Raw genomic sequence first — 15,669 nt, 5'->3', positions numbered from 1 at the left:
AGAACATATTCTCCAAATTTGATTTTGATTTAAAAAAATAAGAAGATTCAAACCTTTTAATTTTATCTTCTTGCTTATGTGCATGCTGCTTAAGTAAGATGTTTTCATCATGCAAACGCAGGAAACGGTCTTCTAGCTCCTCACGACTAATCCGTGAGACAGCTTGCCGAGCTTTCACATTCTGTACAGCTGATGATTCTAACAAGCAGAAACAAAATCACAGCAAATTACTTTCACAATTCCCAAAGGAATATCATCATTTTGAAACCTAGCCAGTTTTAAAAAATGAGTTTAATGTAGTTTCATGTTCAACACCTGGCCAAGTCTGTCTGCCAATTGATGATCATAAACTCATATTTTCTAATCTTTTTAATGCTTTCCAATCCTCTGGATAGAATACCCATACAAATGACATGGCAAACTGGGTAGCTAATAGATGATAGAGGGGAAATAGCTTAACTGATTCACAGCACTTTATATGTAAACACACAATCTAAGAAGTAAGCTGTCCATTTTTATAGATTGGACAGAGTCCCTTTTTAAAAGCAAAGTAAATTTATTCACACCAAACTATAAGAACATTAACTGATAAAGTCCAGGAAATTCACTCTAATTTATGAAATAAGCCTCAACACAGTAGATGACAGTACATAAAATGGATCTGATTCTAAGAGGAGCAGAGCACCTCCTCAGAGATGCTGAGTGCCTTCTGCTCCCATGTTCAATGGGACAGCTTCTGCTCGCACTAACATCAGTTGATAAACTGGATATGGCTCGATGGACTTGCAGATCCTCAGCACCGTGTGGGCCTGAGCTCAATATAAGTAGTACTATGAACTCTGAATTATCTTACATCTTTGTGAATTTAACCCAGACTCTGAATATTATCTGAACTTAATTTTCATAAGTGTGAATATAAGAAACATTTTTAAAAGGAAGCCAACAAAGTCACTGATCAAAGTCTGTCACAGAAATAAATAACAGCTGGTACAAACCTTGTAATCCTCCAATTCCAGCTAGATTTAGACCTACATCTCTCACAGGCAGGTCTCCTGCAGTTTCATCAGCTGGAGCAGACATGGTTTATCTGTGGATAACAAAATTCATATGAAATCCTTTTCCATCTGTAACTTAAACTGTGAGACTAGAATGAACCATAATTACGTCATATAAAATTAATAAGAAAAAGGTAATGACAAATTCACTATAATGACAGACTCATTATAGTAAGACCTCCTGCCCCAAATGTATAACTCAGGGGCAAAGGTGAAAGTAAGCTAGCACGGTACGGTACGGCATACTGGCAAGAGCCAATAAACCGTGCTGGACCTGACCAGCTTCCCCAGGCCGGCAATTTAAAGGGTCCAGGGCTCCCTGCAGCAGCTGGAGCCCTGGGCCCTTTAAATCGCTGCCCAAGCCCCACTGCTGGAGCCCTGGGGTAGCAGCAGCGGCAGGACTCCGGTTGTGAATTAAAGGGCCAGGGTACTTAAAGTCCCCACCTCTTCTGGTTGAGGCTACACCCCCTGCTCAGGACTCCGGCGTACTGGTAAGTCCTTTAAGTTACTTTCACCCCTGCTAAGGGGACATTAAAAACTTTCAATTTTAACATTACGCCAATTTGAATCATAGTATACCATACATACTCCTTTCTACAGTACAGCTCCTATAATCTATTTTAAGAAGGGCTGTAGATTAAACTTTTTTTTTTCCCCAGGGTCTGATACAAAGCACAATGAAATCAATGGAAAGACTTTAATCGACCTTAAGTATCTGGTCCAAAGCTCATTGGTTTCTACTGTTTATAGCAGGAAGCTTAAGACATCATCAGGTGGAGCATTCTGCTGTGTTCCTCACTGTGAATGGCCTAAGAGAAATGGAGGGTGTTCCTGCTTATATTGCCTTTCCAGGCCTCATTACTTCTCATTCAGTTTTCCTCAAGTGGTCTCAAATATTTGCATATTAAGGATCACTTCTTAAAACAGAGGCTCTTATGGACACCTCACCTCCTAAACCTGATCTTGCATCTTCTATGATGCAAACGGAATGCTTAGACACATGAAGGAATAATACTAGAACATATTAAAGAGAGAAAGTAATACATTTGTTTTAGAGTAATGGGTGCAGCTGTTTGGTTACAGTCCCCATTTGTTTGTTTATTTCCTTGAATAACATTGTCGGCAGAGCCACACTGCTCTAACTCCTCCAGGTTATTTTGCAGTTTGGTTCTATTTTTCTGTGGGTTTACATCCTCTCCAGTTTTGGTGCTGTCCACAAATTTGACCAAAGCTGAATTAACATAGAAGAAAGACATGAAGCCTTGTGCAGGGGTCGGTGTTTCCCATTTGCATACCCCCAAGTAGGTTTTCTGAAAATGAATAGTGAGTCCAGAAATACCTTGGGAAGTTTAGAGTAACAGCCGTGTTAGTCTGTATTCGCAAAAAGAAAAGGAGTACTTGTGGCACCTTAGAGACTAACCAATTTATTTGAGCATAAGCTTTCGTGAGCTACAGCTCACTTCATCGGATGCATACTGTGGAAAGTGTAGAAGATCTTTTTATACACACAAAGCATGAAAAAATACCTCTCCCCACCCCACTCTCCTGCTGGTAATAGCTTATCTAAAGTGATCACTCTCCTTACATTGTGCATGATAATCAAGGTGGGCCATTTCCAGCACAAATCCAGGGTTTAACAAGAACGTCGGGGGGGTGGGGAAAAACAAGGGGAAATAGGTTACCTTGCATAATGACTTAGTCACTCCCAGTCTCTATTCAAGCCTAAGTTAATTGTATCCAATTTGCAAATGAATTCCAATTCAACAGTTTCTCGCTGGAGTCTGGATTTGAAGTTTTTCTGTTGTAATATTGCAACTTTCATGTCTTTAATCGCGTGACCAGAGAGATTGAAGTATTCTCCGACTGGTTTACGAATGTTATAATTCTTGATATCTGATTTGTGTCTATTTATTCTTTTACGTAGAGACTGTCCAGTTTGACCAATGTACATGGCAGAGGGGCATTGCTGGCACATGATGGCATATATCACATTGAGCCTCTGATAGTGTGGCTGTTGTTATTAGGCCCTGTGATGGTGTCTCTCCCCCCACCCCCCCGACGTTCCTGTTAAACCCTGGATTTGTGCTGGAAATGGCCCACCTTGATTATCATGCACGTTGTAAGGAGAGCGGTCACTTTACATAAGCTATTACCAGCAGGAGAGTGGGTTTGTGGGGGGGGGGGGGGGGGCGGGGGGGGGTGAGAAAACCTGGATTTGTGCTGGAAATGGCCCAACTTGATTATCATACACATTGTAAGGAGATTGATCACTTTAGATAAGCTATTACCAGCAGGAGAGTGGGGTGGGGGGGAGGTATTTTTTCATGCTTTGTGTGTATAAAAAGATCTTCTACACTTTCCACAGTATGCATCCGATGAAGTGAGCTGTAGCTCACGAAAGCTTATGCTCAAATAAATTGGTTAGTCTTTAAGGTGCCACAAGTACTCCTTTTCTTTTTGGGAAGTTTAGAGACTGAGGTAGAATTAGCAGCAAGTATCACTGCTTGAAGATTGACACCACTTTGAAAAGAGTAACTACATGATCTGGAAGCATTCTGAGAACGATTTGTCCATTTTACCCCAAAGCTGTGCTTTTCTTCTGAAAAGCAAGTAACTTTCTCCAAAGCAAACATCAATGCTGTTATCTTCTGCCCTGAAATACTGGTGCATGTTTGTTTTAACATACCACTCTTGCAGGAAGTGCACTGATGTCTTTAATGACCATTAGTATCCGTCATCTTTCCTCTGAAACATGATACCAAAAGAGCAATTCCCCATAGAAACATGTCAGGATTATTTGTTGAATACTAACTCAAGGCCTAATCATAAACTGCTTGCTCCAACAAAACTCTCATTTAAGTCAATGGGAGTTTTGCCTCTGTAATCAGATTGTCCTGACATCACTTCAAAAATGCATGGGTTTTTCCCAGAGGTCTCCAAATTACATAACTGGAAGGCATCAACTTAACTGATCAAATCTGATGCGAGTGTATCACAATCTTGTTACAAAAAAGCAATTGTACTTATAGTTTAGAGATGTAGTTCTAGAGAGAGCTTCTCCAGTCGGCATAGCTACTACCTCTCATGGAGGTGGCTTAACTACATCTCCCATCAACATAGTAATGTCTTCAATGAAGTGCTACAGAGGCACAGCTGCACCACTGTGGTGTTGTAACATCTCAGAACAGGATGAGTGAAGACTTTGTTTCCCCTGAACAACAAGGGAGAAAAACAAATTCCATGTGTAATGTGCCATCAAGCTCTTTACGTTTTAAGAGAATGGTTTGGCATTTTAGATAACTAATTGCTGGTGTTTCAAGTTCATTCAGTGTCTAGTTATTTGTTTGTTTTCCAAACAGACAGAGAATTCCTTTGTAGGAGTGGTCTGTTTGAATGATTGATAAAGACGAGGCTGTTGATTTTTTGTGTAAGCAATTACATTTTTCTCTTTCTTCTCTTTAATTTATTTTCTTTTGTTATTTCACCCGTCTCCTAAGTAGCTAAAATGGTTAACCAAAAGACTGCAAAGATTTGCTTGTCTACAGGGCCTGAAAAGAAACACACCTGTGGTTTGTTTTAAGTGTAGATCTTCCCTTCCCTAGGACTGATCAATAGTCCTTCCCTAGGACTGATCAATACACACACCCTCCTCCATTGTATCCTGCACCCCATCAACTCTGACTGTTTTTTGTCTCCAGAATAGGTTACCTGAAAAGGATAATGGTTACTTGATTATTACTCAGTTCCTGTTCTTGGAAATGAAGCACAAACCTTCACAATTGGAAGAAGGAAATTAGAAATATTGTGATTAACCAACATAATTTTGGGGCCTTAGCATAAAATCATGAAGTTTCCAGACTGCTACTTATACTGCAGAAAATGGTAGCTTTGTAATCTGTAGCACTGAGTTTACGGAACTGTTTTAGCACAATTTGTATTTGACAAACATTACAAAGAAATTTACATACAGATTTACAATTTGCACACAAGGATAAAAATTGCCAAAAATGACTGCTTAAAGCTAAACACCTAAATACCTGTTCATGGCCCAATTCTGCAAGTGGACTCTTGATCCGCATCAGCCCATCAACTTGGATATGGGCAGATAGGGTTACTCCTAAACTGTCATTAGGTACCTAATTAGTAACCTAATTTTCAGCAATGCTAAAAGGTGCAGTTTTTATTGAAGTCAACAGGAGCCATATATGCTCAGTACCTCTGAAAATTAGGATACTTATTTAGCTAAGTAAGGATTTAAATGCTTAACTTTAGGTACTTCCATTTGAAAATATTGGCCATTTTTAGCATAATTTATGGGAAAACAAACAAACACATATCTCTGAGCCACAAATTTGTAAATCCCTTACAAATACTCTGTATTCTTCTTCTAGCCATACGTCAGAGGTAACTGATGCCATTTATCTTTTTCCCCAAGAAACAGTGCCTATTGGAAGATGGCATTAAAAACAGTCTCACATTCTTTTTTAGGAGTGAGCATAGACACATGGTCCAATATTCTTTCACACTTTTCTAGATGTTACAATGTTGGAGTGTTTTGTTTGTTTTTCACCATCTCAGTGCATTGGCACATTCTGCAATAACTGGTAAGAAATGCACTTGGGTCCTCTAATTGCTAATGCTATACAAATAAACAACAAGCACATACTTATATAGGGGTTTGCCTTCAAAATACTTTGCAAATATTCACTACTTTTTGCAGCCACCTTGTATGAGGTAAGTGGGTAAATATCATTGTCATGATGTTAGGAATCTGGGAACTGACACAGAAGCGTCAGTTCCCAGCTTCTCTCCCTGTTTGCAGTTCTACTGGCGATATCAATGGCAGGAGCCACAGAGTAGACAGGCTATCTGGCCACTGTTAGAGGGCTTTCCCTTCACTCCCTCCCCTGGTTCTTGTCATGCAGACAGAAAGCAGAAGACCAGAAGTCCAACGTGCAGGCAATGCAATGTTTATTGGAGTTAGTTCCAAGCAAGCATATCCAGAGCTCTACACGCTGGTAGAGTCTGTTTCCCAGTGTTCCGTTCCAAGCTCTGATGCCATAGAGCATTTCCCCCGTTCCCTCTTCCCAGATCTGATGCGACAGCGCCTTGTGTGTGTCCCCGTTCCTCATTTCCCCCCTCCCCATGCCCATTTCCCATCTCCTCCTTCTTAGCAGGCCCAAATATACCTGCAATGGACACCCTTGGCCCCACCCCTTACAACTTATGGTCATGTTCCATTTTGGAGGATTGTGAGTCTAGGGTCTTCATCCCACCTGTTTTGTGTCTCATGTGCTATGGTCAGGACAGGCATGTCTTTGGCCTTTTAGTGTTTTATACCTTCCCCCCATCCCCTCTTCCCCTCCTGACTGGTTGCTTGACCTTGCCTTGACAAAAGAGGCAGCCTTCCAGCGTATGCTCATATATTACATTCCTACCATAACCTGTAACACTTTAGCTCGATCCCTTATCTTTTCTCATTGTACTAAAAGACCCATCTCGTTGTGGGAAATGCAACGCACACTGTCTTTGTTCATTGTTCTTCATACATATTAGTATAAAAGTATCAAAAAATCAAACCCAAAATTCTGTCTCAGCATATAGGCTTGTTTGTTAGCCTAACAGCCATCAGTGTAACCTTGGGAGGCCTAGACTAAGCCAGTCTGGGTGGGCCATTGTTTGAAACTCTGGGAGACACTAGCACCTTTCCTACACTTGGACTCCCACCTGTGTAGCTGCACCAGTGCTAGCAAAAATGGGTAGCCTTAGGGGAAAACATACTGGTGTATGTATGCAAGGTGAGAGCCTGTGCGTATCTTAAAGCTACACTCTCCCCTCAGGCAGAGGAGTGCAATTCCCATTAAGCCCAGTGTTATCTATGTATCTGTGGGAAGCATCTGGCGCTTAGCCTGGAGCAGGACTGAGACTAGCCCTTGGAGTAGCCAACCACACTCCTGTGCTCAAATCTCTGGGAGCAAGGCACCCTGGCAGAGGATGGTGTCTCATGGGCCCACACGTGATCTGGGGACCGGGACCTACCCCAAGGAAAAGGGGCACCAGCCTGCATAGAGCAGGACTGGTGGCAGCCCCATGACCTTAAAAAAAACCCCTCGCCCAGGGTAGGCCATGGCTAGACAAAAAACCAAATACGGCTCCGTCACAGGAGTCGGCAACACGTCCATACACAACCACAAGTGTCCACGGTAAAAATTTTGAGGTCTGTGGGGGGTGCTCATGGGCAAGTGGCAGAAGCCATGGCACGCTACCTCCGTCCCCCCCTTCCCCGAGTGCTGACTTCATGGCCCTCCCAGCCCATTGGCTGGGAACCACGGCCAATGGGAGCTGCGGAGAGTGGTGCCTGTAGAGCTGCCTGGCCGCGCCTCTGCCAGCAAGAGCAAGGACGGGGAAACCATCCAAGGTGAGCCTCCCTGTCCCGGCTGTTGGTGGCAGAAGCGTGGCCAGGGGGGTCTCCATACTGCCTCTGCCCCTTCTCCCCAAGCGCTGACTTCATGGCTCCCAGGCCATTGGCCAGGAACTATGGCCAATGGGAGCTGCGTGGGCAGCTCCTGCAGACGGTGGAGCGCGCAGACCCGCCTGGCCGCGCCTCCGCGTAGGAGCCGGAAGGGGGATATGCCACTGCTTCCGGGAGCTGTTTGAGGTAAGCTCTGTCTGGAGCCTGCACCCCCGACCCTCCTCCCCAGCCGGGGTCAGAGGTGAGCAGGGGAGCTTGGCTGCAGGTGGGTGCGGAGCACCCGCTCAATTTTCCCCGTGGGTGTTCCAACCCCAGAGCGACCCCTGATCCGCCATGTCCCACCGGACCCCGTGCCCAAGGGCGGTAAAGCTCCCTGGGTACTCACGGCCCTGCGTGCTCCTCTTTCCCTCGCAGCCGCTCAGACTCCGTTAGCAACGGCCTCTGTTGCTACGCAGAAAAGTCACTTCCTCCGACTGGGGGCCCGGCGAGGCTGTGCCCCACTGTCTGACGGGAGTTGTAGTTCGGCGGCCAGCGTTCCAGGCTCCCTCCCCCTCCTTCCCGTGTGTCAACCGCGCTGCATCCCGGGAGTTGTAGTCCTGCCAGGAGCGCCGGGCCTGCGCTGGAGCCGGCAGGAAGAGGCTGAAAAGACTACGGGGAGGCCGAGCGCGGCGGTGTGGGGTGCCGCAAGCGTCGGGGGCTGTGCTCGAGCACGGCGGGCGGCAACATGAAGAGGCGAGCAGGGGCGAGCGAGAAAAAAGAAGCCAAGGTACCTTCTCTTTGCTTCCTGCCCCTCCCAGCCTTATCAGGCCGCCCCCCCGCCCGAGCTCGCCGGCCCGCCCCCAGGCTGGGCTCTGCAGTCCAGGGGAGATTTCTCGGCTGCCGGCGGGGGAGCTCATCACGCCCCAGCGGTTGCCGGAGCATCCTTGCCCAAGCAGGATCCCCCGCGGCCGGAGGGGACGGGAGTGGGCGCTGCTCCGGGCCGGGACCTCTGGCCCCCTTCCCCGGCTGTGAATTCCTGCAGCGTCCCGCTCGCCCGAGGGACAGCGCGCAGCTTATGATTAAACCGAAAGACCAGCCCTAGAGCCTGCCCCCTGCCTGCTGGGCCCGAGAGTTAGCACTCCCGGGGCGTTAGACCGGAGCCCTACCCAGGTGTCCTGGGTTCAAATCCTCCCCCTGTTCCCATGGCGTTGCAGCGCGCTGGTGGGTCACTATCCACGGCCCTTAACTGGCGCTGTCCGCCCTGTGCTTGGGACCTTGTGTTCAGCAAGCATGTGGCTGCGGTTGATTTCTCCAGTCTCGGTGTCTGCAGGGCAGTGCCCGTCTCCCAGGGCTACTTCCTTCCGCCTCTGGGTCACGAAATCGTTTTGATCGCCTATGACGTGCCACTTGTTTACTGTAGCCCAAGAGTCGGACACGACTGCCTTGCTTCTAGCTGTAAGAGGTGTGGCCTGAGCACAGGGCCGGGAGCCCGCTGCCTCTGAGTGCTAACCACAGTCCTGATAGTGGCTAAAAGTTGGTGCTGTCCTCCTGCTAAATTTTTTTTTGTAAATATCTTTGAAATCATATGACTGTTTTTGAAGCCATTTCCAAGGTCTTTCATGGTTTCTGGGCTGCATTCTTAGTGGGAACTTTATAATGTTTACCCAGAGCAATTTTTGTGACTATATGCACATTAAATTGTTTCCCCAGGATCTTCTTACTAAATGGCCAAATAAGTGTGCTTTTGTTTTTCCAGTAAAACATCTTCCCTCCCCTGGCCCAGATGATCCAAATGATTTTATATTAATGTATCTGATAGGAATATTAGGTATTTTATAGCTTCCTGGCATTTGAATTTTTTTCTTGAATGTGTGTGTATGTTTAATGATATCGTGAGCCCACCTTGAAAATTTAACCCAGAGTACTAATTTATATAGTTTGAAGGCACTATTAACTATAGTTTTTTGTATGGCTTTCTAGCACCCTCATACAGTGTTTGATTAATATTATGAATCTGATTCTTCTTTATTGGTGATTTTACACTGTTGTAACTGCATTGATTTCATGGAATTACAGCTATGCACCAGTGTAAGTGAAAGGAGAATATAAGGCCTCTGTATATTTTGTATTAAGTATGTGCAATCTTTGTTTTAAAGCCTAACTCTGGTCTCACTTACACCTGTATAAGTTAGGGGTAAGAGGAACTATAGTGCAAGGGATATAGTGCAAGAGGACGTGTGCACACACATATATCAGTAGAGGCTGAGGTTAGGCCCTACTGATGATCAAGCACGGATCTCCTGCAGCAGGCTACCTGTCTCTCTTCAAAGGAAGCCTTCATGTACATCATCAAGGTTTTTGTTTTGTGCTATTTTAGAAGAACTCTCCTGCTCCAAGGATTGTGGTGGGATTTCTTTAGAGTACAGTTTCTGTAATGTAATGATTCAATTGCAATGTACTATATGCTTTTGGTCTCCGTGTGACCAGTGGAACATTAGTGCCCTTCTGCTGAATATTCATATGGGTGCAAAGTGATGCAAACTAGCAGAACTTCATGGAGCTGAACTTCCTCAAGGTGCTGAGTGCCATCAGCTCCAATTAATTTTAGCCCATTATTTGTCCTAAGCCTACCTCTCCTGTCCTGCCTTCACCAAAATATTGCCTTTGTGTGTATTATAGTGTTCAACATAAAAATAGAGCTGTTAGACTAGACATTATTGATTGGTGATTCCAACAGGATAGACATTTTAATTGAGCACCCAACACCTATGCGAGTTTCCTTTCTCTTCACACATAATTTAAATGGAATTAGTCCGATCTGCTTTTTATTTGGGTTCCTCACTTCATTACAGAGTAGGCCATAGTTTTGGCCATGTCCTTTATTTAATTGGACAAAGAAAATATACGCTTTTTAAAACCAACTTTTCCATGCTTGGTTTCAGCCCAGAATCTATTTTTTTCCCCATAAAAGTTTGATTGAATATTTTTTGAATATTTGAAATGATTTTAATTAAAAAAAAAAACCCCACACATTTAAAAAAAAAGCAGGGATTTTTCACCTTCCAGACACCTTGTCTGATTGATAGTCACAGTTTTCTTTTAAAATTTAAGCCATGGCAAGTATGCATTGCTCAATAAGCAATGTGTGCATTACTTTGTGTGTGGGTTTTTTTTTAAAAAAAAGTTTAAAAGTAAGTGAAAGCCTGAGAGGTGCTAAGCACTGGCAACTTCAGTTGGCAGGTAGCATCTTGCAAGAGTAAGAGTTTGTGGGATTAGGAATTAAATTAGGACTGTTTGAAAAATGGCATGCCAATCCCCCCAAAATGTTATTTTCCTTGACTCGAATAAGATTAGCTTGTAGGATGTTGGGGGATGATACTACTGGACCCAATTCAATATTAACCTGCATCCTGTGTAGTCATTTACATTGGTGCAAAGTGGCTGTATAATGCTAACAAACAAGAACTAGTAGCAATGAATCTGTCTGACCATTATTAAATATATATTTGTACAGCACCCAGTACAATTGGCTCTGCAGTTGGGATCATTTGGGGCTATGGCAATACAGATAATAAAATGTATCAACATACAGACATCTGAATGTTCAGAAGGGATTTTAGTGGCGTCTGTGTATATTTTGGTGTGTGATTGTTCCCCGCGTGAGCTGCGTTGAAAGGGAAAGTAATAGAGAATTCTTTAGTCTTTGCTAAAATATCATAAACAATTTTATTTTATTTACAAAAAAGAAAAGAAAAAGGAAGTAATCTACAAATAACTATAGTAACACAATGTTAAGGTTGAGATTTCATCCCGTCAAAAGTCGGGAATTCAGTTCCCCATATCATTCTTAACTTGCTGCCAGGCACATACCTCATTTTAATGCCTATTTGGTGTTTTATCACATTCTCACATACCACTGATGTAACCAACTATTCTCAAAATAACATAACAAAGGAGAGGAGTTAAGGTTGATGTCGGAAAACAGTAATCTCTTTTATATGATTAAATATCTCAGCTTTAACATTGCATTGGTATAGTTTATTGTTTATATAATCCTTTAATTTCCCATTTTTCTTGTTTGCATTTTTCTTAATAAAACAATAAAAATGTTAAATTTGTTGATTAAATTTATTTTGTCAGTCTTCTTACAGTATCTGTATCTAAGTGAAATAATGTGAACATAACACTTTATATGCACTCAGATAAACCTGTTATGCTTCTTGCTTAGGTAAACAGTGTGCAAGTTTTAGCAGAATCAGCAGCCAATATGCCACTAGCGGTTTTTGTTTTAGTCACATTATTGGCCCCTAACATTATTAATGGGACAGTAATTGAGAAATAGTGTTGATCTGTATATTGGAAACAACCAGGTAGAGGCCTTGCATATGCAGAATGAAATAAAAGAAGGAATGAGTAGCAAATGTTCCCTACTTTTAAATTCATCACAACCCTGCTGTTTAAATTGCCCCAGCTGTTAATGCTGGAACCATTACAGTAATGGACTCAGCAAATGAAGGAGAACCAAGACACACACACTTTATTACCTGAGGGGTAATTTTCTCTTCATCTGTAATAGCAGCAGTGCCTAGTATTGATCAGACCATCAAGATACTAATCCTCTGTAAAATTACTTGTTATAACTGAAAATGTGTTAATCCAAATCAGTCTGTGTCCTGACTTTCTACTTACTATTGAATACAGTCTATTAGATGGTTTATTTTTCATTATTTAAAGCCTTTACATTGATAATAGTTGGAGCTTCCTTTGCAAGAGCGAGTGCTTAATCTTCTCTATAGCCCAGGGTTGTCTTTTTGTTTTAAATAGAACATCACCCACTTAATTAAGGAGTGAGTGTCTGTCTTGCTGGTCTGAATTATGATGGTACTTTAGGTCCCCAGATTTATTAAACATGCTGTTTTACACTGTCGTTTTTGTTATAAATAAGAGCAGGCCCATCTTGCCCAGATTAGAAGTTTGCAGGTATAAGATATCAATAAGTGCTAAGAATGTAAGTTACTTGGATTTTTATTGCAAGCTCTAGTTTGTTTTGTCGATTGTGTCCTGTAAGGAGAATGTGTCAGAGATTAACGCAAAGAATGTTTTGTATTTTACTGTCTTGAAAATATTATCTCCTAAAGCTCTGAATATTTTTCCACTGTCATCTGTAACTTTACAAATTTGGCATCCGGCCCAGCATTGGCTGCTGAGTTCCTTCAGTTACCATTGATTTCAGTGAGAGGTGACAGGTTCTGGACTGGGAGTTCGGAGACCTGGTTCTATTCTCTGCTCTGCCACTGACCTGCTGTTGCTTCACCTCTTTGTTCCTTTTAAGCTGTCATGGGATAAGAGGGAAGGTCATCTCATGGATGGGTAACTGGTTAAAAGATAGGAAACAAAGAGTTGGAATAAATGGTCAGTTCTCAGAATGGAGAGAGGTAAATAGTGGTGTCTCCCAAGGGTTTGTACTAGGCCCAGTCCTATTCAACATATTCATAAATGATCTGGAAAAAGGGGTAAACTGTGAGGTGGCAAAATTTGCAAATGATACAAAACTACTCAAGATAGTTAAGTCCCAGGCAGACTGCCAAGAGCTACGAAAGGATCTCTCAAAACTGGATGACTGGGCATCGAAATGGCAGATAAAATTCAGTGTTGATAAATGCAATTTAATGCACATTGTAAAACAATCCCAACTATACATATAAAATGATGGGGTCTAAATTAGCTGTCTCTCTTCAAGAACGAGATCTTGGAGTTATGGTGGATAGTTCTCTGAAAACATCCACAAAATGTGCAGCGGCAGTCAAAAAAGCGAACAGAATATTGGGAATCATTAAGAAAGTGATAGAGAATAAGACAGAAAATATGATATTGCCTCTATATAAATCCACAATACGCCCACATCTTGAATACTGCATGCAGATGTGGTTGCCCCTTCAGAAAAGGACAACAGAAATGGTTAGGGGTATGGAAAGGCTGCTATGTGAGGAGAGATTAATAAGACTGAGACTTATCATAGAGGTCTATAAAATCATGACTGGTGTGGAGAAAGTAAATAAGGAAGTGTTATTTACTCCTTCTCCTAACACAAGAACTAGGGGTCACCAAATGAAATTAATAGGCAGCAGATTTAAAACAAAAGGAAGTATTTTTTCACACAGTTAACCTCTGGAACTCTTCGCCAGAGGATGTTGTGAAGGCCAAGACTGTAACAAGGTTTAAAAAAGAGCTAGATAAGTTCATGGAGGTTAGGTCCATCAATGGCTATTAGCCAGCATGGGCAGGGATGGTGTCCCTAGCCTCTTGTTTGCCAGAAGCTGGGAATGGGCGGTGGGATGGGATCACTTGATGATTCCCTGTTCTGTTCATTCCCTCTGGGGCACCTGGCATTGGCCACTGTCAGAAAACAGGATACTGGGCTAGATGGACCTTTGGTCTGCCCCAGTATGGCCATTCTTATGTTCCTTCGTTGCCTCTCTCTCCTTTTGTTTATTTTATTTATTTAGATTGTAAGATCGAAGGACAGGGACTGGCTCTTTTATATGTATAGTGCCTAGCATGGTGGGACACTGGTCTTGGTTGTGGTCTCTAGGCACTACTGTAATACAGATAATTAATAATACTAACTGGTGTTGCAGATGCACACCACCTCCCAAAATGGAGCTTTTTAAAAACAGCAAAACTATTTTAAATTGTTTCAATGTCTATGGTCCTGCATCGGGATTCATTAAAATGGACACATGCCCTTTTTGGAGTATTAATAAAGTCATTGGGATATTGCTCGTGAGAAATTCTAACAGTTCTTGTTGCAAGATGAGGGTCTAGAACTGGAGGATGGATGATTATTTTTAAGAAAAGTGTCTTGTAATGTTGCACAAAGATGATTCACTCTGAGATGTAAGGGGGAAAATGTTCAATCAGATTTCCATTTTTATGCTTAAAGCGTCAAGTTGATCTTCACTCCAGCAATGCTTATAGAAGTGTTTACTTTGTAATTATCCCTCTCATTGCTGTTTTTGGTTTTATTATAATGGATCCAACTTACATTTTTTTAAAAAGAATCAGCCTTACCAAGAGTGTATTATGTGTGCCTTCTGCAAAAGGTTTAGGCCTTGATCCTGCAACTGTACATAAGCTTCATATGGGCTCTGCTTGGTTATACAGGTCTGCCTGTAAGATGGGGCTAAACAGACATTTAAAATTCCTATTCATAGGCTAGAATAACTCTTGTATCCCATGCCCATGGGTAATGTATTTAATTACACACATACTTCAGTGTTTGAAGGCCAGCGGCTCCACAGCAATTTCTTCCACATTTTGATACATTTTGAAAAGTTTAAGATTTCTTTCCATTAGTCTCCAAAAAGTGCAGTTAATTTTTTTTTTTTTTTAATGAGCAAACTATTAGTCACCCAAGTTAGTCCCATTGAACTTAAACCAGTGGAATCTCTGAGGTGACCAAAGCCCCCTTGCTGCTACCCCCAGAATCCCTCTTAAGTGTGTGTGCGCGTGTGTTCACATGTGTATGGGGAAAAGTGTCTAAAGTAATTGCTTTGTGTGGGGATGGGGGAACAGCATTCTGACAGAACCCAAGCCTCTTCCCGTGTTCAGATTTGGATCTGATTCTGTGGGCGTACCTCTGGGGAAATGGGGGAATGATGCCAGAATGGTGGCATATCCTTTCATGTGTCCCCTCACGCCCCACACCTGAGCAGATATCCCTTTCGTTTTTTGTTCTTTATATCCACAGATGGGATGATCTAGCCCCATGCCATTTGTTTACTTCTAACTTCATTAGTGAATACCCCTCTTCCATAATCTTCAAGAACACAAAGTAGAGATCCTTAAAAGCTGGCACTGAAATTAAGAAATTTATCAAATCCTTGGAGTTCTCTTGGAACTCCTCAGAAGGCACTGTCCAATATAGAGCTACACTTATCTGCTCCCTTCTTTTTCAGGGTATATTCAGGGTATTATTTTATGAGTATGGTTGAAAAGGAAATGACCTCTGAAGGATGGTGCAGCCTCTTTTCTTTGTGCACTAATGAACTGTGTGAAAGCAGTAGTGGCTAGAACTATGTGGAATATTTGAAATGACATTCAGAAACCTTTAAATCTGAAGTTAGGGCAAATATGTCTGCAGATTTACCACAAAAGTGAAGA

At 42.6% G+C, this 15,669-nt stretch overlaps 2 protein-coding genes across 34 annotated transcripts in view; one reads left to right on the top strand and one right to left on the bottom strand.

Moving 5' to 3' along the window:
* The window catches only part of RPGRIP1L (RPGRIP1 like), a 138,859-nt gene extending 129,933 nt beyond the window's left edge, over nucleotides 1-8,926 (bottom strand). For 2 of the 15 annotated variants that reach the window (XM_043526398.1, XM_043526404.1), the window contains exons 1-4: nucleotides 7,913-8,049; nucleotides 4,620-4,763; nucleotides 996-1,087; nucleotides 54-198 (exon numbers count right to left, since the gene is read on the bottom strand). In XM_043526398.1, the coding sequence (XP_043382333.1) occupies nucleotides 54-198; nucleotides 996-1,080 (230 nt within the window). In that variant the 5' untranslated portion in view covers nucleotides 1,081-1,087; nucleotides 4,620-4,763; nucleotides 7,913-8,049. Of the gene's footprint in view, nucleotides 1-53; nucleotides 199-995; nucleotides 1,088-1,761; nucleotides 1,865-4,619; nucleotides 4,827-5,092; nucleotides 5,173-7,912; nucleotides 8,063-8,672 lie in introns of those variants that run through there. The other 13 variants (XR_005222324.2, XR_005222325.2, XR_005222327.2 and 10 more) reach the window with 11 other exon arrangements.
* The window catches only part of FTO (FTO alpha-ketoglutarate dependent dioxygenase), a 322,346-nt gene continuing 314,845 nt past the window's right edge, over nucleotides 8,169-15,669 (top strand). For 13 of the 19 annotated variants that reach the window (XR_005222328.2, XM_043526407.1, XM_037878283.2 and 10 more), the window contains exon 1: nucleotides 8,169-8,293. Coding sequence is in view for 4 of the 19 variants with exons in the window: in XM_037878286.2 (XP_037734214.1) it covers nucleotides 8,252-8,293 (42 nt within the window). In the remaining 15 variants the exon portion in view is untranslated. The remainder of the gene's footprint in view (nucleotides 8,294-15,669) is intronic. The other 6 variants (XM_037878286.2, XM_027829768.3, XM_043526411.1 and 3 more) reach the window with 3 other exon arrangements.

Source organism: Chelonia mydas, chromosome 12 (assembly GCF_015237465.2).
Source record: "Chelonia mydas isolate rCheMyd1 chromosome 12, rCheMyd1.pri.v2, whole genome shotgun sequence".
Classification (NCBI taxonomy): domain Eukaryota; kingdom Metazoa; phylum Chordata; order Testudines; family Cheloniidae; genus Chelonia; species Chelonia mydas.
This window is presented reverse-complemented; position numbering and strand designations above follow the sequence as displayed.